Genomic DNA, 23,181 nt, shown 5'->3' with positions numbered 1-23,181 from the left:
TTCTCCAACCTTTTGTGTGCAGTAGACCTCCTACATGAGAGAAGTTCTGTCATCTGCGTAATTAGTTACACGTTTACACACAGTTAGTTACAGTTACACTGAGCTGACAGGGGCAACTGCAGCACCCTGAGTCTGTGTGTGGCTCCAAAGGTTAATGTAAAAAAAAAAAATGTACTTCAAAAATGCATAAAATGACAAAAAATACAGAAAAACAACAACCAAAATACACAAAATCCCAACAGAAATGCATAAAATTACTCCAAAAACACACATTACAGCAAAACAGATGCACATAATGACATAAAAAACATACAACAACAAAAATGAGCTAGATGTTTCCAGAAATGCACAAAATGGCAACAAAAACACACTTAATGACTCAAACCCCCCCCCCAGAAAGCACACACACAAAATGACAGAAAAATACAAAAAAATACACAAAATCTCGATAGAAATACACAAAATGATTCAAAAAACACACATTACGACAACGCCAATACACCAATAGAAAAAAAAAAAAATATATATATATATATATATATATGACAACAAAAATGGAAGAAAATGCACAAAATGTCTCAAGAATACACACAAAACAACAAGAACACACTTAAAGACTTAAAGCAAAAACAGAAAACACACAAACACTAACACACAAAATATGCATAAATGACAACATAAATGCACCAAATTACTCGCAAAACACTTAAAGCAACGGAAATACCCAAAATGACTGAAATATACGACAACAAAAGTACATAAAATGACTCCAATAAGATGATAGAAATATACATGATAATAAAAATACACAAAAACACACTTATTGACTCAAAGAAAACAACAAGAAACACACAAAATGAGTGAAAATATACACAATGACAACAAAATATACAAAATGACAATAACTTGCAGAACACACAAGGCGACTACAAAAATACACAAAAAGACTGAAAAATATACAAAAACAACAAAAACAAGTGCACACACAGAAAAGATTAACAAAAAAAACAATAAAACTGCACAAAAACGATAGGAAATATATAACATGACAATAAAAATGCATTAAATAACTCAAAAAACAGACAAAAGGACAAGATAAGTAGACAAACTAAATCCAACAACAACAAACACACACAAATATAGAGAAAAATAAACAAAACAACAAAAACACTCATAATCGCTTTGTTCATTCCTGTATTATTGCTCAGGGAATATAATTTTTAAAAAGCAGTAAAGGATGTTATGTAATGCATACAGTGATTATCAGTTTTATTTGGCACAAAACGCTTTTAATGTCACAATTTACTTCCATTGTTGTGAAGCTCTTTTTAATTTAGTTTTATGTAAATATTTAATCCTCAAAGCAAGACATGAGAGCATCCAGGAGTGTTAGTGTTGTAAAGGTTATTATCTTAGTTATGGGAAGGATGACTTTGCATTTAAACCTGTGGGAATCATGAAGCCTCCTTTTTCCCACTTATTTGTCGATTCAAACACTTGAAGTAACTTTGATGGGTTTTTGAACTTTGGATGACCTTTAAATCATTTCATTAACATTTCATTGACTGTAATGCCATCTTAGCTAATTAACAGGCTCTCACTGATGCTGCTGTGGAACACGTGGAATACTGGAAGCTAGATGTGTGAAGAATGTTGACACTTAGCTGCTGTTAGCTTAATTAACAAGTTGTTAACCTCAAACATTTTTCACATACTCTTAACATATGTCTGCTGAACTTCCTCTGGTTTGCCTCCAAGTTGACTGAGCAATAAACTGTTTTTTAAAAAAACAAAACAAAAAACAACTAGTGATGCACAAAATTATCGGCACATTATCGGTATCTGCTGATATAGACCTTTCTCACAACTTCCGTATTTTGTACCGGAAATACGCACTCGCTGTGGAAGCCTACTTCCTGTTGCGGTCAAGGCAACGGGTAAAAAACAAGCAACGAGCAAGAGTTCTTGTAGCGTACTGAGCTGTTGTTGTAATGCCCAAAAGCAGCTTTATCTACGTATCATACCACTCTTTCCCTGTTAACGGTGAAGCTACACAAAAATGAGTTCACGCTAAATGGCGGGATGAAGGACCAACATTTACTACGGGTGGGAACCTCTGGGTACCTCACGATACGATAAGTGATACAAAGCTCACTGTAACGATCATCTCACGATATTTATATATTGGTCAGAAATCAATCTATGATAATCTGACATAACAAGAAGAAAAAAAAAGATTTTTATTTTATATGAACAGTGACACTATTTTAGTGCAACATTTCTGTAAATAAGTGTCAACATACCAATGTAAACTAATAATTATCTCCAATAGTGCTTTCTGTACACGAAAAATAGGGTTTTTCTTACCAGTGACACCATTATAGTGCAATATTCCAGTAAACAAAGTATTGATTCCTTCAACAAACAGTGACAAAATTTGATACTTGGCGCGAGCAAATCGATAATCGATCGTGCGAAGAAAAAAAAAATTGCGATATATCGCCATATCGAGATATCAGAATCAGAATCAGAAATGTTTTAATGGCCAGTACAGTTTTTAGGAAAGTACAAGGAATTTGACTTAGTAGTCATATCGTCACGCTCTTAACGTTTACGATTATAAAGGCTAGTATGTCTGCAGCAAACACTTCACACCAGAAGACTACGTCTTGGGGATCATTGTTTGTGGCCAGTCTCTCTATATGAGGACAGAGTAAATCCGTCAATGACAGGAGCAAGGACCGACACATGCAGACATTTTTACGCCACTCATCCGGGACGGCGTCTTCATTTTTTTTTTTTTTAAAGTTGTCCCACCAGCGGGCAGTGCATCCAGTCCTCACACAAAATCGTAGATAGCGTCTTTGACCAATATCATTTTCCAAATGCTGTTTCAGGGTTTTCCCATTTCCACATCACATTACACTTTTTTAGTTTTGATGACTTAACTGACTGTTAAACTTCCCAACCAAACGCACTAAAAAGGGTTAACAGAGTCAACTACTGTTATTATATTTGACATTTTATATGCTGATGATTTACGAAAACAGGATGGTTAAGCTTTTAGACCCTCAGCCGAGGAAGATATCATTTAAATAGTTCCAAAACATTATTTATGATTTACCCTCACGTTTCACATTAAATTAAACACAGCTCTGTGATTGGATATGAATGCTTTTGCTGTGACGTGTTACGTTTTTTTTTTTTTTTTTGCTCAAGAAATAATTGCTGACGTTGCATAATTCCCAGTCACATTTGAAAGATCTAATTAAGCATCTGAAAGAGCAAAAGCACCAAGCAGCCTTTTAAATGTTCCATACAGAGTTAAAAAAAAAAAAGGTCCCCATATTGCGTTAACTTGTGCATTACCTTATCTTCTCTAGCTTTAAGCAATACGTAATGTCTGCTAACCATTGTGCATGCGTGGGCGTGGCAGCGTCTCTCCATCTGAGCAGCACGGCACGACTTTCCAGAAGAGAAGCAAATTATAGAATCTGCTGTTTTCAAGCCGATAGCTCTAAACACTTTTAAACTAGAAAGCATGTCAGTGGAAAATAAACCATTTATTTACTACTTTATGTACATTTTCTATAAAAAAAAAAGGCCAAACTCGTACAAACTGCTGTGATTTTTCAAACACTTGTTTTTTTTTTTTTTTTACCACATGTCACGGTTCTTTTGCTGCTGGTCTCGGAGCCTCTGGCGCTGGCTCAGAGTTGACCTATAAAGGCCCTCTTGGATGTTAGTGTCACTCTGAGTCTTGGCCTGAGAGATGTGCTGGTAGCGTCTCACCTCAGAGTGGGGACATCAGACGTTGACCAGTTGTCACTGGAGGGTTTTAGCGAGAGCTGCTAAGCTGTGTGGGACCAGCCTGGAGCTCCACACGCTGTCAAATCTTCTCTCAGTGAAAGTCGGTCGACATTCACTAAACTTTACAACGCAGTGTTTGCACTGTAGCCTGTTTATTCTGTGGGATACAGCAGATCTTATTCATTTCCTCTACTTTATAATTAAAAGTACAACGTTATGGTGACAGAGTGCACGTCCTTTGGGTTGTGTTACTCAATTTTTTGTAATCAATCAGTTTTTTTCCAAGCCTGTCATTTGATGCATCACAACAATGTGTTTGTTCAGCATATTTTTTGCTTGTCATGAATATTCATTCTGACTCAGGTTGACGTGATGGCTGTGAAGCACCTGGAATACTTTTGGGATTTGACAAGAAAACAGATGCTAAAGCTCATTTTCTCCTTCCTCTGAATGAATGTTGCATTCATTAACTTTGACATCACCTAATTAAACCCAGCATAGTCATGCTGCAGTCCTCCTAACCTTTACCTTCTTTCAACACTTTGTTTTTATCAACCTTCTGCGGCTTTAGAAGTCGGAGGTGTAACAAAACAACTTTATCACTTCTGATACAATGCTGATATTGCAGGTAATTTGATATTTGCATAGATCAAACATACTTTTATGACTTATTTTGTAGTGTGGAAAGAAAATAAACCTCAATAAATACAATAAATACAATATATACAGGGTTTCTGCTGGGTATTAAAAAGCATTAAAAGTAATTTAGCAAAAATGAATGCCTTGAATGGCCAAAAAAAAAAGTTGCATTTGATTCTCATTGGCAATACACATTTTCTGTAGTTTGCAAAAAACATTTGCTAATAATTAGAGGGTGGACTTGATTAAAAAAATGTACAATAATTAATTAGAGAATCTGTAAATAATTCATCTTGATTAATCTAAATGAATGGCTTAGCAATATTTGACAGGAGAAGCAATGTTTTTCAGTTTAAATGGATTTTGGTAAATAACTGGATCAATTAAAACAATACATGAGCTTAAACAATAAAATTGTTTTTATTTTGGTTCTCCCATTTCTTGTGTTGTGGTCTATGCATCATCAGTATTATGGGTATACCAGGAACTCATAAAATGAGAAAGGTTCCACAGTGTTTAGAGTGTAAAAAAAAAAAAAAAAAAGCGATTAACTGCGTTTTTATTGCTGGAAGTCCAAATCTGTGACTATCTGCCAACTTTACCAAACAGTGTTATGGTCTAAATAGTATCCAGATAATCTGGTGACTGACTATTGACTGTGAGGACAATAGATGTTAGAAGTTCTACAATTTGACACTTTTGCAAAAACAATTACAGCTTTTTTGAGGGCAGTAAAATATATATTTATATGATACCGCTAGACACTAACGTCAGCCGTCAACACTGATGGAAGTTGAAGAAACGAGGATCACCAGTAGATTCATTACACCTCCTCTGGTTCCTTTAATCACATATGTGCATGTTTTACGTAACATTCATTTTTTTCCCCCATTTATTTATGTATTAATAATTTTTCAGTTCACCAGTTCATCAGTAATGTGACTTATGTGTTGCTTCTTTTTATGTCCAGGAGTAAAAGTCTGTGGGTCCTGTCTGTGTGGTGGGATTAAAATCCTAGTTTCCCTTAAATATCCAAATATCACAAACAGGAGATATAATTTGAAAACAGAAGAATTGCTGCTCGTCAGGTTTTTTTTTGTATTTCTGTTTCGGTTGTAAGTCAGTAAAGCAAAAAAAAAAACCACACGGTTTATTTGTTATTTTGATTTGGTTTTGGTTTTAAAACGGAATAACCAAAGAACAAAGGGTACACAGATTAAACTTAACTATTTGTCTTTGGCTCATGTATCAATATTGTTTTGCTATAGAAGAGTAGATAGTTTGACAATAATTCACACACTGAAGGACAAGGTGTTAATAACTCATAAAGTGATCTAGATGGCACTCTAACAAATAATAACAAATTATATTATCATTTTTAAAACCCTTTGTACCCAATCAACGTGTCTTGTTTTTAAAAGCTTGGTAACCTTCTTTTATTAGAATAAATTCATGTGCGTTTATTCAGAAATGAAATCCCTTGATCCCTTCATCCTTGTGGCTACATTTAAAATGTATCACTGGGTGTTGGATTTATTTTAGGGCGGGGGGAGGGGGGGAAAGCCTTCACCTCAATTTTAAAAGGTGCTGGATTGGAACCAACACCATCCTCTGGTGACGCGTCGCACGACTTTCCTCAGGACCGATGCTCTTACTATTCATTTAAAGGGTTCTTATTTTTAGGTTTCCAATTTCATCTGAGCCCTCACCTTATCTGCCCCATAGCTATAAGTTGAAGGAGAGACTGGTTTCTAGATAAATAAAGCGAGATATCGCACTAAAAGCTACAGTGTGGGTCCAGGCTTTAAAAATAGATTCTGATCAGGAACGCCGGCAACAATCTCATTCCTGGGTAAATGACCTCGCTTCGTAAGAGCTTTTGAAAAGAAGCCTGAACTGAAACTCATTCATAGTCGAGCACGTCGTAGCCGAGAATAGTGTGGTTTTGTACGACTGACAGTTAAGGCTGCAACAATGAATCGATAAAAAATCGACTGTTAAAAGCATTGGCAACAAATTTCATTATCGATTTGTTGCATCGTGTGATTTGATTTTTCACTGACTGTGATGCGGAGCCATTTGATTCACCTGCAGAGCTGTGTGCGCGCTTACCACAAGTGTTTGTGTGCGAGCAGAGTGTTTGTGTGCGCGCGCAGGATGTTTGTGCGTGCCCGCACCACAAGTGTTTGCGAGCAGAGAGTTTGTGTATATGCACGAGTCATTGATTGATCGATTTATTTATTGACTGATTCATCGATTATGAAAATAATTGTTAGATGCCGCTCTACTGACAGTACGGTTGCAGAAAATGTGTGTTTGTGTGTTTAATAATTATTGATCAATTTTTTTTTTTAACTCTTCTTGCAGAGATGAGTTCGGAGAATTTGCGTACCTGTTTTCAGATAGTCAACGCCTATCTTTACCTGTCCGCTTCAGACTTTTTACAGGTGAGATTCACACCCCCCCCCCCAAAAAAAAAAAAAAAACAAACAAGTTATTGTGCTTTTTAGCCATTTAAAATGTTCATTATTTCATTTCATTTCCAGAACTACGCTGAGTCATTGTGCCGTTCCTTTTGCGATCTTTTAAAAGACATCACAAATGAGGGACAAGTCCAAGTGCTTAAGGTACGTTTTGTTCACATACCTTACCTCAGATTTTCACTGGTAAATAAAAAACAAATATTGTTCACTGACTTACATCATGACCAGTTAAACCAGTACTTTTCAACCTTGGGGTTGTGACCCAATGTTGGGTTGACTGGAGTTTAAATGGGGTCACCTGAAATATCTAGTAACTGATTAAAAAGAAGATAAATTCTGATTTCTAAATTATTACTACCCTTTCAAATTAAAACACACAATCTTAAACAACTGTATTTTATACTTTTACTTTGCCAAATATAAATCTAGTTTGAATAAAATGTAGTTGGCACTAATCCTGGCAACTCTGTATTTGTAAAAAATGTCTTTGGGGTCATCACACATTCTTGATCCCAAAATTGGGTCACGATCCAAAAACCAGTTAAACCATCTGACTTTTATTACGTTTCCAGTAAATCAAAAACGTCTTCTTTTCTTTTTCTTCTACTTTTTTTTTTTTTTTTATAAAATAAAGACAAACAACAATAAAACTAAATATAAAGTAATGACTGAAAAACAAAATAAAAAGTATATTTTAACTTTTGCAGCAATGTAACCGGGGTATTCCTTTTTTATTTCCTTTTTTCTGTTCCTTTCTTTTTATTTTATAATAATTGCTGCAATCTACAAAATCAGACCTAGTCAGTCGCACACATTTTTGCCAGTTTTCCCAAATCCAGTCTCATAGATTAAATTAATTAATTCATCACATGTATATTGTACAAAACTTCAACCCAGTCGTCAACATTTGGTTATCTCCTTTTTCATCCACATTTTGGTAATTCTTTTCTTACTTGCCATAATCATTATTATCTTATAGATATGTTTATCCCAAAATCTTGTTAAATATGATGTCCAATTTTCCCAAGTGTAGTGCCTTTAATATAATTAGTAGGTCTACATACAGTATATGCAAGCTTCTAGAAAACAAAACATATGAATTGTTTATATTGACTTGTTCATCTTTACATTTTCCCACAGCTTATTATAATGTTTAATGTTTTTAAAGACAAAAACTGACAAAAACATTTTCTACAATCAGGAAACAAATCGACAGCTTTGTTTGATCACAAGCCAAAGAGTAACAACTTACTTTTTAGTTTTTGTTAGTTTAGTTTTTTTGTTGAAACATGTCAAATAATACCAACTCCTAAAAATATGTTTTTTGGAAAAAGTATATTGTTGAATGTTTTTGACAGCTTTATTTATTTAATAATAATTTAATATTTGTTTGTTTGTTTGTCTGCTTTAGAGTTTATTTTTCCCAAATTTGTAATTTTTCAAATTTTAATTTTTTGCAATTGTAGTTTGTAAAATGTTAGTTTTTTAAAGACTTTTTTTATTTATTTATTTTTATTTGTAGTTTATGCATAATATCTGCCGTTGGTCAATCAATTGGACTTAGGAAAGCATGTGGATGAGGATTTTAAAATGCTATATAATCAAATTCTAAACATAATCATCTTAGATTTTTTTTAAAAATACATCTAAAATTAAACATGAATAAGTCTATTTTCTTACAGGTCTATTTATAATTGTAGTTTAAAAAATATTAATTATTAATATTAATTAATATATACCGTATATATATATATAATGCTGTGGCTTTTCTAGTTGTTTCTCGTTAAATCATTTCAGAATCAGACAGTATTTTCTACCATGTATGTTTGGACGTACAGGGCATAAATAAACCAAATATCAAAAAATATTGGCCAGTATAAATAAATAATAATGTTTACAGTGAAATGACAGGTAGACGGTGAAATGGAGGAGTGAGGGTTTAGATCCTGATGGTTCGCAGCTTCTGGCCAGAGGGAAGCAGCTCCATCAGAGCATGTCCAGGCTGTTGGGGGGGTGGGGGGTGTAGTTCATCAGCTCCTCTGCTGAGTGGATGACACACTGCAGTCTGCTTCTGTCCTCCCCAGCACTACGTGATGGATGCTCAGTGTAGAGTTCACCATCATCAACAGATATGACGTTTACTGTCTAAATGTTTTGGTGTGGTTTGTAATCAGAGTAGATTACTGCTGAAGCACACACAGGAGAATTATGAGCCAGTTGATGAGTCTAAAAGTGGTGACAGACCTTTGAAGATGCACTTCTGCTCCTCCATCCCACAGTTTTTCCTCCTCCTCTTCCTCCTCCTTCTGCAGGTTCTTTTTGACCCTCTTTGAAAGTCTTTTTCTTCTTCCTCTCACTTCCTCTCTGCAGGTGGTTGAAATAGCTTTAAAGGTTAGTCCCATACTGGGAGCCCACATGTTCCAGTCCTTACTGCCAGCAGTCTTCAGAGGTATTGTGGACGGTGAGGTGAGTTGTAGCACACATCTTTCACCCATTTTAACCACTTTCTGCTTCTTCTTCTCCTTTTTTCTTTAATCTTCAAAAGATGTTTAAAGCTGCTGGAGATGAGGATGTTTGTCTTTATAAGACAAAGACTTAGTGTAGGCTCAAAGATCAATAAATCAAAGATCATTTACTTACAAACATCGATAACGAACCAATATAGTTCTACTTTTACTCATTTAAATTTACCGATACCAATAAACGATACCCAATGTTTACAGTTGCTTTGAATGGTGGCCTGTAATTTCAGTTTTATCTTTTAAGATTGGCCGCCAGTGATTAAAATATGGACGATATTGAATAGTTTTATGAATGTTGTTAATGTGAAAGCTGTAGACCAGGGGTACCCAAGAGTTTATTATCCCCCACCACAAAGTGTGGTGGGTGAGCTCCATCCGTCAGTCCGAGTTAAAGGGGACAGCTTTTCTTAGAAACCGCTTAAGATACGATAACCAAATTCGGTGTGTGGCCTCAAGGTATCAATAACTTGATGGAGTTCGAAAATGAGAAGCGCGTAATTATTTTTTTCAAGAGTTATTGCCCTTTTTTCCGTTTTTTTTTTTTTTTTTTTTCTATGTTTGAGGTATCTTCAAAGGGGACAGCTTTTCTTACAAACTGTTTAAGATAGTTAGTAATTTTATATTCTGATGTGATAATATTTTCTTATGTATACATCTACGTACTTAGATTTAGGACATTTAGGAAAATGTCGATGACTTTGATTTGATTCAAAAGTGGAAATGCTGCAATCGTTTTTCACTTAGAAAAGTGAGTTTTATAGTCTTTTATTTAAATGTTTTTTTATTCTAATAAACCGGTATCAACATTTGTTGTAAAAACAGAAAAAGAAAAAAAAAACATGTGTTTGTGTTAGGGGTGTGCATAGCCATGGATGTGATGTAATGATACAATTTGGATGTCACAATACAATATACATTGCGATATATCACGGAGTTTACGTGCTATGCATATGTTAGCGTAATTAAATGTTTTTTTTTTTGTTAAAAAAACACAAAAACATTTGGACATTTTTTGGATCGATACGAAAATTGCACGGTAAAATATTGCGATATATTGCCAAATAGTTATTTTTGTTACACTCTTAGCGTGCGTGGTAGAAAAGTATTGGTATTGTATTGGTTTGTGGTATCAGTGCATCCCTACTCATAAACAAATGTAGAAATTGTTGCTCTAAAGTTTGTTTTTATCTCCACTGTAAACACTCACTTTATTGACATCTTTGGGAAAAGTCTCTCACATTGCATTGTGGGATGTGGAGTCCCATAGACAGATGCATAAAAGTGTTTTTACTTCATTCTCAACGTGATTTCTTTTGTTTCTTCTCAAGACACACTTTTGACAGTTCAATTTCCACCTTTCACTACTTTTTTTCGAGCAAATGATCTTTGATTTATTGATCTTTGAGGCTGACACTTTGTCTTTATCTGATTTAAAAAAAAAAAAAAAAAAAAAAAACAGCGATCGTCTTTAGCAGCTTCAAAATATGAAACTGATTTTTTCTTTTAAAATGACGACCTTCTTGTACATGTCACATAAATGTGTTTGAGAGCTGTTTATTGATCACTGAGCTCAGTTGAAGGTTTTGTGTGACCTTTTCAGGATTCAAGGATCATCTTTTGTTCTCTTATCAACCTCGTGTTCGTGTGTGTGCGTGCGTGTGTTTAGAGATACCCTGTGGTGATGTCCACTTATCTCGGCATCATGGGTCGCGTCATGCTTCAGAATTCCAGCTTCTTTTCCTCTTTGCTCGGTCAGATGGCGTCTGAGAGCAGCCAGGAGGTAAGGCTCAGCCCCCACTCTCCACCCACCCCTCCACCGACAACACGCCCCCAGGGTGTGCGTGACATTATCCATAAAGTATCTGTTCAAAGGCAATCACTCTAAACCAGGCAGAAAATGCTTCTGATCTCATTTCCAAATCTACATTTTTTAGTCATCTTCCTTTTCTGCAGAAACTATTAAATTCAACCACAAAATAGACACAGTACGTGTCACTTTAAGGATTTGTTCGAGAGCAGGAGGAATTATCTTCCAACAAACAATCTGACAGCATGTCACATGGTAATACAATAGGTTTTGGGCTGTATAATCTACTATTTTGGCTAATAGAATAAAGTTTATTTGGGTCAATTCTATCTTCCTTACCTTATTATTTTAAATGAAAACCAGGTATTAGTAAAAGTGGTGGATAAATACTTTAGATTTTTTTTTTTTTTACAAATTCCATGTTTATGTTTTACCATGAGTCACAATAGTAACACAAGGGATCTCGTCCTGCTGCAGTAACACTGTGTGATTCACCATCTGTCTCGAACTCAAATGTGCGACACTAGTACGTAGATACTGTAAAAAAAAAAGAAAAAGACTGAAAGAAAACAAAGTTAGTTTGAAAAGACTAGAATATTTAATCCCAACTTTAATGCAGAAATTGGGCTTAAATTTAACTAAAATTATCTGGTACATTTGACCGAAAGATGTATTGGGGATGCACGATATTTGATTTTGACCAGATACCAATTTTTAACAAACATAATTACTCTTCATACATTTTGTCATGTTGGCCCGCAGACATCAGAGAAATCTAAAAATGATGTATAATCAATAATCATTGCATGTGCAAAATAAGAAAAAAAAAAAACTTCTACTCACGTTGTTCTGCAAAACATGTCATATTTATTCATGACAATATTTTTTACATCCAACAATGAAAATTCTACTTACATGTTGTGTTTCAGTGGAAAAAATTACATTTTTTTTTTACCAGAGCTACTGTATATATGTATATATGAGGAAAAAAAATCTGTAAATACAGTGAATAATTCTACTTTGACACTTTTATAGTCTGCTCCACACACCAGGGATGCACCAGGAATTCGGCCACTGAAGATTTTTGGCCCAAAATTGCATTTTTTCACTTTGTTCACTCAAACAAGAGCAACAGCAGCGGCCATATTTCAATACATCTGAGCACTAAATGCAATAGTCATAATAACTGGCATAATAATTTCTTTCAGATTTTGGTTTCCGGCATTTTCTCATCTTCGGTTTTCGGTTTCGGCCAAGAATTATCATTTCGTTGCATCCCTACAAAATAGTGGTGCTTAGTCCCTTAGTCTCTCTACGGGTGATGAAGCGTCTACGTATTTATTAGCCTATCATTTTATCAGTTTACTATATCGGCAGAATGGCCAACGTCTGATTCTTTATTTTAAAGCCGATATTGGCCGATTTTGATAACGTGCCGATAATTTTGTGCATCACTACTGAAAATATTAGTTAAATTGGTTCCACTTTACATGAAGTTTTATACATAAAGCTAACATTACGCTGTCATTAGCATGAATAAGGTGTCACGAAGGATCTCATTAAGTGTCATTTGCTCAATTATGACACCTTTGGAGCTATGTTTGCATTTTTAGGGTTAGGGTAACGAACAACGCTTAGTGACAGCATTCATGACACCGTGTTCATGCTAATGCAGCGTTCTCGCTGATTTTTGCACAGCATTGGGGGATCGTGTGGCACGCAAGTGAGAGCCATTGGCGTGGAACATTTTTACATTTAGAACTCTGAGGACCAAATTCAGTGAAGTAAAGCTAAAGTTGGGCTTTTTATTTTCATTCCAGCCTTAGTTTAAAGCTAAAAGTTGTTTGTTGAATTGCTGAAGGTGATGATGAATGTAGTTAGAGAGTTACTCATGCTTGATAGACAAGAAATAACATTTTATTCAGACGACTGATTCCAAGACGTCACATTTAAATGAGGTATTATGTGGGACCTGCAGTAATATTAGAACACACACACACACACACACACCTGGCTTAAGAGAACATGGCCGGAATGGAGCCGATGTCTCTTTAAGCCCAACACGTTGCGCGTGTACATGTATATACAGTAGAATGTATCGTTGTGAGTTATAAACATGACGAGCAGCTTCATGTGCGCTCCACAGTGCGCCCCGGTTGAAGCACTGTTTATATTGGATGATGATTACGGTTACCAAGCGTAGAATGTACACAGGCAGCATCGGGGGCAGCTAAGTGGCGGCAGGGGTCCTCTGCGTCCTCAGGTAAAGACAGGGGCATCTGTATTAAATAGATTGTGCTGCTGATGAATGTGTTTCTGGGTTATTCAGATTAAAGAGAGTTAAAACAACCCGTGCACGACTGGAAGTCCCTTTTGTGTCCAAGTGTACAACAATTATTACTACGGTACCGATTAAAAAAAAAAAAAAAAGTAAAAAAATAACAGAAAATTCCCCCCATGATGCTGAACACAGAGCGTAGGGGGTGACATTGCTCCGTAGGGGAGCAAACTTACAACCTCGGGGTCCCCTATCCTCTACAGCGCTGGTGAGAACCCTGTAATGACTGATAATAACAGCATTACGACAGCCTTATGTACAAAACTTCAAGTACAGTGTCCCCGTTAAATTTGACTCTTGCAAACAGAGGGCACATGGTTCATTTCATTTTTAACAAAGTTTTTTTTACTCGTCCTGTATTAAAGTGTTGACTTTTTCCTAACTTTCTTTCCCCTTCACCGTTCTGTGTTCTCACCAGATGGACCAGTTGTTGGGCAGCGTGATAGAGATGTGGGTGGACCGGATGGACAACATCACTCAGCCAGAACGGAGGAAGCTGTCGTCACTGGCTCTGCTTTCCCTCCTACCCTCCGATAACAAGTGAGAGACTTTAGAGATTTTATTCAGACGGTGCCGTGCAGCTGCGTTAAGGGCCCTTCATGCTCTGCTCGGTGATTTTTGGAGAGCAGCAGAAACGAGCTGCAATTTAAAGCACATAGCACAGCTCGTCCCTCCCACTGACGACTCACTCACTCTGGAAGTAGAGAATAATTGTCCACGAGGGCCTTTGTGTCTGTGCCCACCTCTGCAGTGCTTGGAGAATTTAAGCATCACTGTGTGACATCGCTCACCGCAATAAAAGTGTCAACGAATGATTCGACAACGAGAAAACAAGGCCTTAGCCACCGAAAGTTTTCATGTCTCTGTTGTTAACGGTGGCTCCCTGCAGTCGCCTCTAAAGTAATTAACTTATTGTTGCAGTGCAGTGACTTTTTGAATGTGAGCGTGAAGCGGCACATTCAAAACCTCCCATTTTCCTTTTCAGAAATTTTCAAATACCTTTTTCTGTTTCATCATCTTTCCCCTAATTAGAAGTCATTACAGGTTATTAAAGCTGCTGGTTATGTTAAGTTTTTAACAGATAAAGACCTCAAAGTAGTCGTCAAAAACAATCAAACACATCTAAGGTAATTTACTCTCAAGTGGAAAAGGTTGAAATCAATTCCGCTTGAAAGTTTGTTTTAATCTCCAATATAAACAGTCAGTGTGTTGACATGTCGTTACCGTACGTCACCGTTTATTTCATTTCAACCTTCGACATTTTTCTTTTTCTTTGATTTATTTATTAAACGAGACGTGCACGATGTCTATCTGTTAAAGAATTATTGTCAACATGTTGTCACAGCAGTTCCCAAACTAGGGGGCGGGGTGACATCATATCAGGGGACGCAAGAGGGTGGGGGGGCTTGCTGAACCCTGAGCATGAAAATGACAAAAGTTTTATTGATTATTGTCTTCATTAATAAAGAGCTTTATTACTATTCTAAAATATGTGATTGTAAATCTGATGTTATTTATTTATTTATTTTACTTTGTTTTTATTTGCAATTTATAACATACAAACAACAACAAAAAAACATTTAAAAAAATTAATGAATACAAAATAATGGGAAAAAAATATACAGAAAACAAAAATCTGATGTTATTTTTATGAAATTTAAAAAATAGTCTGAATTTTTTTTTTTTTTTTGGTGATGGTGGGGGAGGAGTCCGTTTCACTTATTTAAATTAAATTAACTTTAATGCATTTTTTAAATAGAAAATTTAAAAATAAATTAAATAAAAAATAATGATAAAAATTGTCGTATTCCATGTTTCCCTTCCTGTATTCCCCAATTACGGGTCACAAAACGTCAACCAGGTCAACGCAGAACGGCCCCAAGCTTTTATTTATCATATAATTTATGAATTTATTTACTTTGATCAATTTAATACAAACAGAAAAGCTTTCGTAGAATGTGTACATACATTTTTTTTTCTATTTGTAGCCTACATGGCTAATATACATGATATGTCTTAACATTAATACTGAATATAAACATACAGAGCTCGACAGGGAGTGGGATGAAGTAGCTTCAAGTTAAACCTGTGACTTTAACTCAAGAATAAGGAATGTTGGACTGAGAAAGGAAAGGAAATCATCCACATATATGTAATGCTCACACGTTGATGAGAGTAGAATATTGTACGGTATTTATGAATCACTAAAACTCAGCAACAAGAGTGATTTAAACTAAAAACTAACACTAAACTTTTCCATATGCATTTTACTCACTAAAGAAAAAGTAATAATGTGAAAGAAAGAAAGAAATAATTGATTGTTATTTGAAGTGTGGTTTCTAAAAAGTAAGAAAAAGTAGGTGAAGCGTCCTGAGCTCAGGTTCAAACTTGGCCTCAGGCCTTCAGCAGATGTTAGAGGCCAATAAACCTGCCCATGACTCCTCACTCATTACGGGCTTCAATCGTCCATGCTGAAGGGCAACACGCAGCTTGTGTCTGCTTCATTTCAGCACAAACGGTTAATTTATTCATGAGCTTTAGAGGTCTGATAACCAGTTGTGAGCGATAAAGTGGGGCTCAGTGACTCACATTTTATTCATCGTTTCTTTTGTCTAATTTAGCTGATTTATGTGTGTGCACGTGAACTCCTGTCCTTATTATTACTCTTTGTTTAGGTCAGGTGACAACTAGTGTCTTCTCGAACAGTGGTTCCCAACCTTTCTTGTCTTATGTACCCCTTGAGCCTTTTTGTCATACCATGAGTACCCCCTCACTCACACGTGTTCATGATTCTCCAAAACACCTGAATATTTAACGCAAATAATTTTATTTCATCTTCATAAATTGAACATTTAATATTCAGGCATTATCTTCTAATTTAACTCAAATTAAACGTTAAATTATGTTGCAATAAAAATGATAAATATAAGAAATAATATTATAGTAAATGTATTATTAATACTAATATATTATGATTCTATTGTTATTAAAGAAAAATAATCATTGAAATTAGAAAAAATTTAGGAGAAATAAAAATAATAAGTAATATAAATAAATAAATACAAAACAAATAATTCACCTGCCTGTGTTATATATACGTTTTATGACATTTACCACAAAAGGATCTTCTTTTTAAAAACAAGTCATAGCGCACATGTACCATTTTATTAACGGACTTATGAAATGACTGAGAATATTTTTTTTATATCTTTGAAATAAATTCTTAATTTTTCCACATACCCCCTGCAATGTGCTCACGTACCCCGAGGGGTACGCGTACCCCTGGTTGGGAAACACTGTTCTAGAATATATACTTGACATCCAATCAACTTTTGGAGCAATTAAAGGAAATAATTCAGGACTTTTCATGTATGTGTCAATATTTGGAGTCTGCTGTCTTGTCTTGTCACAATGTTAGAAGATGTCCTGACAGTTTTTCAGTTTGTTTATTTATTTTTAAAATTAAATCCATCAATCATCATCCTTCCACTTTACAATTTTGTAGCTTGTTGCCGCGTATATTTGTGCTTCTACCAAAGTAAATGTACAAAATGATGTCAGAAAATATACAAAATTACAGAAAAATACTCGAGAGCAAAAACACATACAATAACAACAACATGAAAAAATGAAAAACTGGAGAGAAATGTACAAATGACAGAGAAGTTTACAAATCAGCAACACACAAATTTACAAAAAAACACACAATGAATTTAAACAACAACAAAATGTATAAAATGCAGGAAAAATATACAAAATGACAGAGAAATTTACAAAAACAAAAAAACTCACTAAACAAAAACAATTCTAGTCAAAAATTACCCAAAAATAACAACAAATATGCCCAAAAATGACTCTAAAATCTCAAAATATGACTCCTAACACACACAAACAAAAGAAATGACAGAGAAACAGCCACAAAAATACTCAAAAAAATCTACAAAATTGACGACAATAACACACATAACAGCAATAAAAACACCAAATTACCACAAAAACAGACAAATCCCCTTGTTTCCTGTTTCAATGTTCAGATGGGTCTTTATTCTAAAAGCTGACATGGATCAGATCAGGCGATCACATTTTATTGCCCCACATTTGCCCGTCTGATGCACAGAATAAAATCCCATTAGAATACATTTATTTTATTTTTCTCTTTGTGGCTTTAATGGGACAAAATGATGAAAAGATTATGGACGACAAATCGTTTTTAAGTCCTTTAGGGCCATATTCTATCATGCATGTAAGAGGCAAAAGACAGGCAGGCTCTAACGTGCACACTCACGGTCAAATCACCATGACGACGGCACAGGCTCCAAAGCACAACGGAGCCCAATGTAGCCAAATATTCTTTTTAGTGAAATGCACATCTTAATTAAACATGTTATGTTCTCCTTCAGTGGAGAATAACTTTTCAAAATAAAAGTGTGCTAAAAAACTCGACCGAAAAAACTTAATGCTTACAACCCAACAGATCTTTTGATGCGTCATTACACACACACACACATGCGGGCGCGCACACACTCCCTCTTTTTTATTCCCTCTCTGCTCTTTATTCCTATTGACAGGAGAAAACCCACTTCCTTTCCACTGTATTCAAATAGTGACTCTAATAATTAATCACTGACTTTTACTCGTCTTTAGACTCTGGTGGTGGGTGTTTTACAGCCACTATGATTTAGAGATTTCAAGATTTTAAATCCGATAAGCCATTATTCATCTACTCCTTTTCTCTGAGAATAACATCACTGTACAGATCAAACAGGAAAATAGTTTTAATTCCTTACAGTGTTAACTTATTCTGTGAAATGTGCATTTGTCAGTGGGGAGCTTAAATGAATGAGGTCACAAAGTTGGAGCAATGTGCAGAAAACAGCAAGAATACACAAATTGACAACCAAGAAGAGACACAATTATACACAAAAAAGACAATAAAAATGTGCAAAATATCTTCAAAAACACACAATCGACTACAAATATGTAATTGAAAATTGTACACAAAACAACAAAAATATACTAAACGACAAAAAGTAAAGTGACTCCAAAAACACACAGCACGGCAACAAAATACACAAAATCAGTCCAAAAACATACAAGACAACTACAAAAACGTCATTAAAAAACACATAAATGGCTCACAAAACCACAGACAAATTAAATAACAAAAGAATATACAAAACAACATATAAAAACAATTCAAAGTAACTGGAAAAACACACAATATGACAAAAACACACATGACAACTACAAATACAAAAATACTCGTCAATGACATAACACACAAAACAACAAACATATACTAAATAACAGAAAAATATGAAAAACAACAAAAAAGAAAGTGACTCCAAAAACACACAATCGCAAAAAAAAATATATTTTCAAAAACTGACAAAAAAGACAACAGAAATATACAAAATTACTCCAAAAAACACACAAGACGATTACAAATAAATAATTGAAAATTATACAAAGCAACAACAAAAACAGACATAAATGACTCGTAACTCACTAATTAACAAAATATACTGAATGACAGAAAAATGTATAGAGCGACAACATGAATACACCCAATTACTACAAAAACACAAAACGGCAATAAATTACACAACAAATGGCAAAAATACACAACAAATTCCAAAAATACACAAAAAAGCAAAACTCACAAAATTAGAGACCAATGCACACAAAAGAAAACAAAACACATAAAATGACTGTTAAAAAGCACAATACAACAACAAATACACAAGTAGAAATCATACAAAACAACAAAAATACACATGAATTACTCGTGACGCACTAAACAACAAAAATATTCAAAGTGATGGAAAAATATGCAAAACAGCAACAAATAATACACAAAGTGTCTCAGAAATTGACATCCTGACATGAGTGATGATAATGTTGCCCTCAGATCTTGTTTAAAGTGTGATTAAAGTGTATAAATAAACATCAGGCTCATCAATAATGATGTATTGAGTAATGAATATGCTGTGTGTGTTATTAGTGTGATTCAGGACAAGTTCTGTGGCATCATTAATGTCAGTGTGGAGGCGCTGCACGACATCATGACAGAGGATTCAGAAACTGGAACCTTAAAAGAGTAAGTATTAGTTTCCTTTTGTCTTATTAAACAGTGGGAAAGTTTTTTGCTGCACAACATCCATCAACTGTATGTTTGTGTTGGAGCAAGTTTAGATTGTTTTAAAGCTACTGTATTTGTTTGAAAGCAGCTGCTAAATGCTGGAAAACCTCCATTTGAGAGCAATGAGACAAAACCAGAACAGTAAAGTTTATGGTGTGATTGCTTATCAATTAGCTTAATCTCTCTAGAAAGATCCATAAAGCAGATGACGGCTACGGATTAGGTTTGGGGGGGGGGGACACACCAATGCATGATCATTATATTGTTTTCAGCAGTTAGTGTTTACTAGTGAAACTGCTAGTCAGCTACAGAGGGGCCAATCAAATAGATTATTGCACAATATCAACTAGGGTCGCAAAGGGGTGGGAAATTTACAGTAATTTTCCTTGGGAACTTAAAGCAGATGGAGATGATATTATTTTACCAGATAAAATGTTGTAAATGTCATACTTACTAATCAGAATCAGCTTTATTTGTCATTGCACATTTTCAGTTTCATCCCATTCAAGAAACATGAAAAGACAATCACATATAACATGGGAGGACAAGGATCACTAGCCGCAGGGGGGCGCGTGCGTGCAGCTTCTTGCGGACGCTCTACCAGTAGCTTGCGGGGAGGGAGGGTGTACGAAGGGTCAACAAAGGCGTTGAAATATAATTCCTTTGTTTCATTTCTAATACTGTCATATGACGTGATGAACTTGAGTAGATCTGGTTCAGAAACAAAGTTCCAGGTGGAGGTGGGGGAGAGGAGGAGGAGGGGGTGGACGGACCGTCTTTATGCACAACATCATGGTGGTAGATGAGAAAACCTTGACAGCTGGCTTTGGGAGCCTAAGATGATAAGCCATTTGTTTTAGATTCAGGCTCGCGAGCTCAATTTTGATAGCCTTGAGCAGTGAATCCAGTAAGGTGGTCTTTTTAGCGAGCCGAACATTCAACTTCTCCAAGATCCTTTCAATTTCGTGGGGATGTTCCAAAGCAGCCTCCTGCTTACCTTTGAGATAATTCATCACATGAGTCTGAGTGTTGAGAGTCCTGCTCCATCCTTCAGAAATGACTGGCAGCCTTCCCAAAACAGCTGCCGACGTAATACGGACTTTGCGATAGGTCAGAATCCTTTCTCTTCTGCTTCTCGACGAGGGCGGTCACATTTTCTTTGCTCCTCCTCTCCCACTCGTATGTCCTTTGTGCTGCTTTTTGTCTGGTCTTGTGAATCTAATTGGAGCCCCTCTTTGCATCTCTATCCAAATGTGGAATAATGGAATTAATCAGTTGGTCTCTCAATGCAATCGACCACATTTTTCCGACAAAAAGAACGGGCAGTGGTGAGCCCGCCTGTCCAAGCAGTACGTTTGTGGCTGGTTATGCCTAACTAATACTCATAAATGCGTATGTAGTGTGTTCACATTAGATTGAAGAGATTGAGCACATGAGAAATACCTGGATGTATACTATATGGGTACATTTTTCAAGTATGCACTAGTCATACTCTATCGCCCCATGATGCATTGTGAGCTATCACAGCCTCTTTTCAAAATAAAAACATCTCTTCTTGTGTTCATATGTTGAGGTTTCAACTTTTTAGTTTTAAGTTAACAGTTAATACTTAGTTAAGGAGAAGGAGACTTTTCCACAAACAATAGATTCAGTGACGAGTGAAAGGAAAATTCGAGCTAATAAACTTCTCATGCTTTGTTGGAGTTCACTTCAATATAACCTCGTACACATATTTGTAAATCTTCGAGAATAAATTCAACCAGAACAATCAGTCCTGACTGACTAAAACCCAGCTTCAGTCATTGTTGTGTTAACAGATGTTGTGTTAACAAATACGCCTTAGTGGTGCTGTTCAATCTGTTCCTTCTACATACAGTGTTGTGTACATTGTGTCACGGCTAGAGGCAGAATGCAGGTGTAGCGTTGATGGTGGTCCAGTTAATAATAAAACCCAAAAATCCACAAGGAAATCTGGGAGCAGGGAACAAAAGGCAGCAGGACACAAGCAGGTTGACATAAGACAATGATCCAGCAAACATTCAGTGTTCGGCTAAATAGTGGAGTAGGCCACACCTGGGTGGAAACATGAGGGAGCTAATCAGTCACAAACCAAGCACACAGACATCACTGGGGGGTGGAGCCACAAGTAGAAATACCTGAAACACAAAGAGTTAAACACAGGAGGCCAGACTCAGACAGATTAACTGAAAGAGGACCACAATGGCTAAATAACAAAACTAAACAGAACCTGACACATTGTATAAGAAAATCATTAAAAACACTTCCTGAATTTTGCTGCAATTTTTCACAGAAATAATAATAGTTTAACACAGAGAAAGAATTCTCATTTCATTCTTTCTGAACTAATCTAGAATGCGTGTGTCTATGTGGAACTGCAGGTTCTGACCTCGTCTCCTCCTATTCAGCTTTGTGCGGTTATTAAAACAAGAGTTGAAGTTGAGTCTTGTTGTTTTTGCAGCTGCATGCTGATGAGCCATTTTGAGGAGCCCAAGCTGAGTGATGATGAGGAGCCTCCAACAGAGCAGGATAAGAGGAAGAAACTGGTGAGTTGAAACATGTTTCCTTTCCGTTCAATAGTTTTATTGGTTGTTTTGGTTAAAGTTCCTCCGTAAATAATGAGACATTGTTTTACTTCATGCAGTAATTCAGTTTTACAGAACAACCAAACAGCTTTATCTTTAGACACAAATACAGGCTCTGCAAAGGGAACAGTGCACTTGTGTTTTATTTTGGCCAGGTGTGGCCTAATTCTAAAGAAAGCAGGCTTGAAACTTGAGGGTTGCCAGCTTGAATCTACTACTGGCCATCACTATGGGACCTTGAGCAAGTCCCTTAAACCTAATTGCTTCCAGGTCTTGAAAATTATATTCTTCATTTCATTTGGACTATCCTGGTTAAATAAATGCTGTATATTGTATATCTGTTTTTTTACTAATCACACAATTTTCTGTAATAATTGCGATCAATCACATTTTTCTACTAAATTTTGACAGTACTATTTTTTTTTATGCGTTAGCATTCAATATAGTATAAGGATGGTTTAGTAATTAGCAGAGGTGAAAGTAACTGATCAGTTCTCACGTTATTGTAATTAAGTTGCTTTTATCGAGACTTTTTTGAGTATATTTCTATATCACTCAGAAGTAAAGTTATTTGTTACATATCTACACCCAATTGTTACTAAGTCAATTTTTGTTTTTTTGTTTTTAAATGATCAACAGACATTGTGAAACTACAAAAAATGAAATAACCACACAACAATCAAATGCATCGCATCATAGCCGACCAATCAGATTTAACGTAATGCAATGAATAAATTGAGGTTATTTTCTCAGAGCATCGCTATATGTACTATGTAACCCATGATGACAAAGCATCTTTTATTGGTGTTATTTTATTCAAAAAAGAATTGTACATTT

General features: G+C 35.5%; 1 protein-coding gene across 1 annotated transcript in view; it reads left to right on the top strand.

Moving 5' to 3' along the window:
- The window catches only part of ipo11 (importin 11), a 147,587-nt gene that overhangs the window by 91,315 nt on the left and 33,091 nt on the right, over nt 1-23,181 (top strand). Inside the window, exons 23-29 of the mRNA XM_028458673.1 lie at nt 6,817-6,896; nt 6,996-7,076; nt 9,303-9,398; nt 11,121-11,234; nt 14,018-14,139; nt 19,604-19,699; nt 22,221-22,305. Coding sequence (XP_028314474.1) covers nt 6,817-6,896; nt 6,996-7,076; nt 9,303-9,398; nt 11,121-11,234; nt 14,018-14,139; nt 19,604-19,699; nt 22,221-22,305 — 674 coding nt within the window. The remainder of the gene's footprint in view (nt 1-6,816; nt 6,897-6,995; nt 7,077-9,302; nt 9,399-11,120; nt 11,235-14,017; nt 14,140-19,603; nt 19,700-22,220; nt 22,306-23,181) is intronic.

Source organism: Gouania willdenowi, chromosome 9 (assembly GCF_900634775.1).
Source record: "Gouania willdenowi chromosome 9, fGouWil2.1, whole genome shotgun sequence".
Lineage (NCBI taxonomy): Eukaryota > Metazoa > Chordata > Actinopteri > Blenniiformes > Gobiesocidae > Gouania > Gouania willdenowi.
The sequence above is the reverse complement of the archived record's forward strand: the minus strand, read 5'-3'. Positions and strand labels throughout refer to the sequence as shown.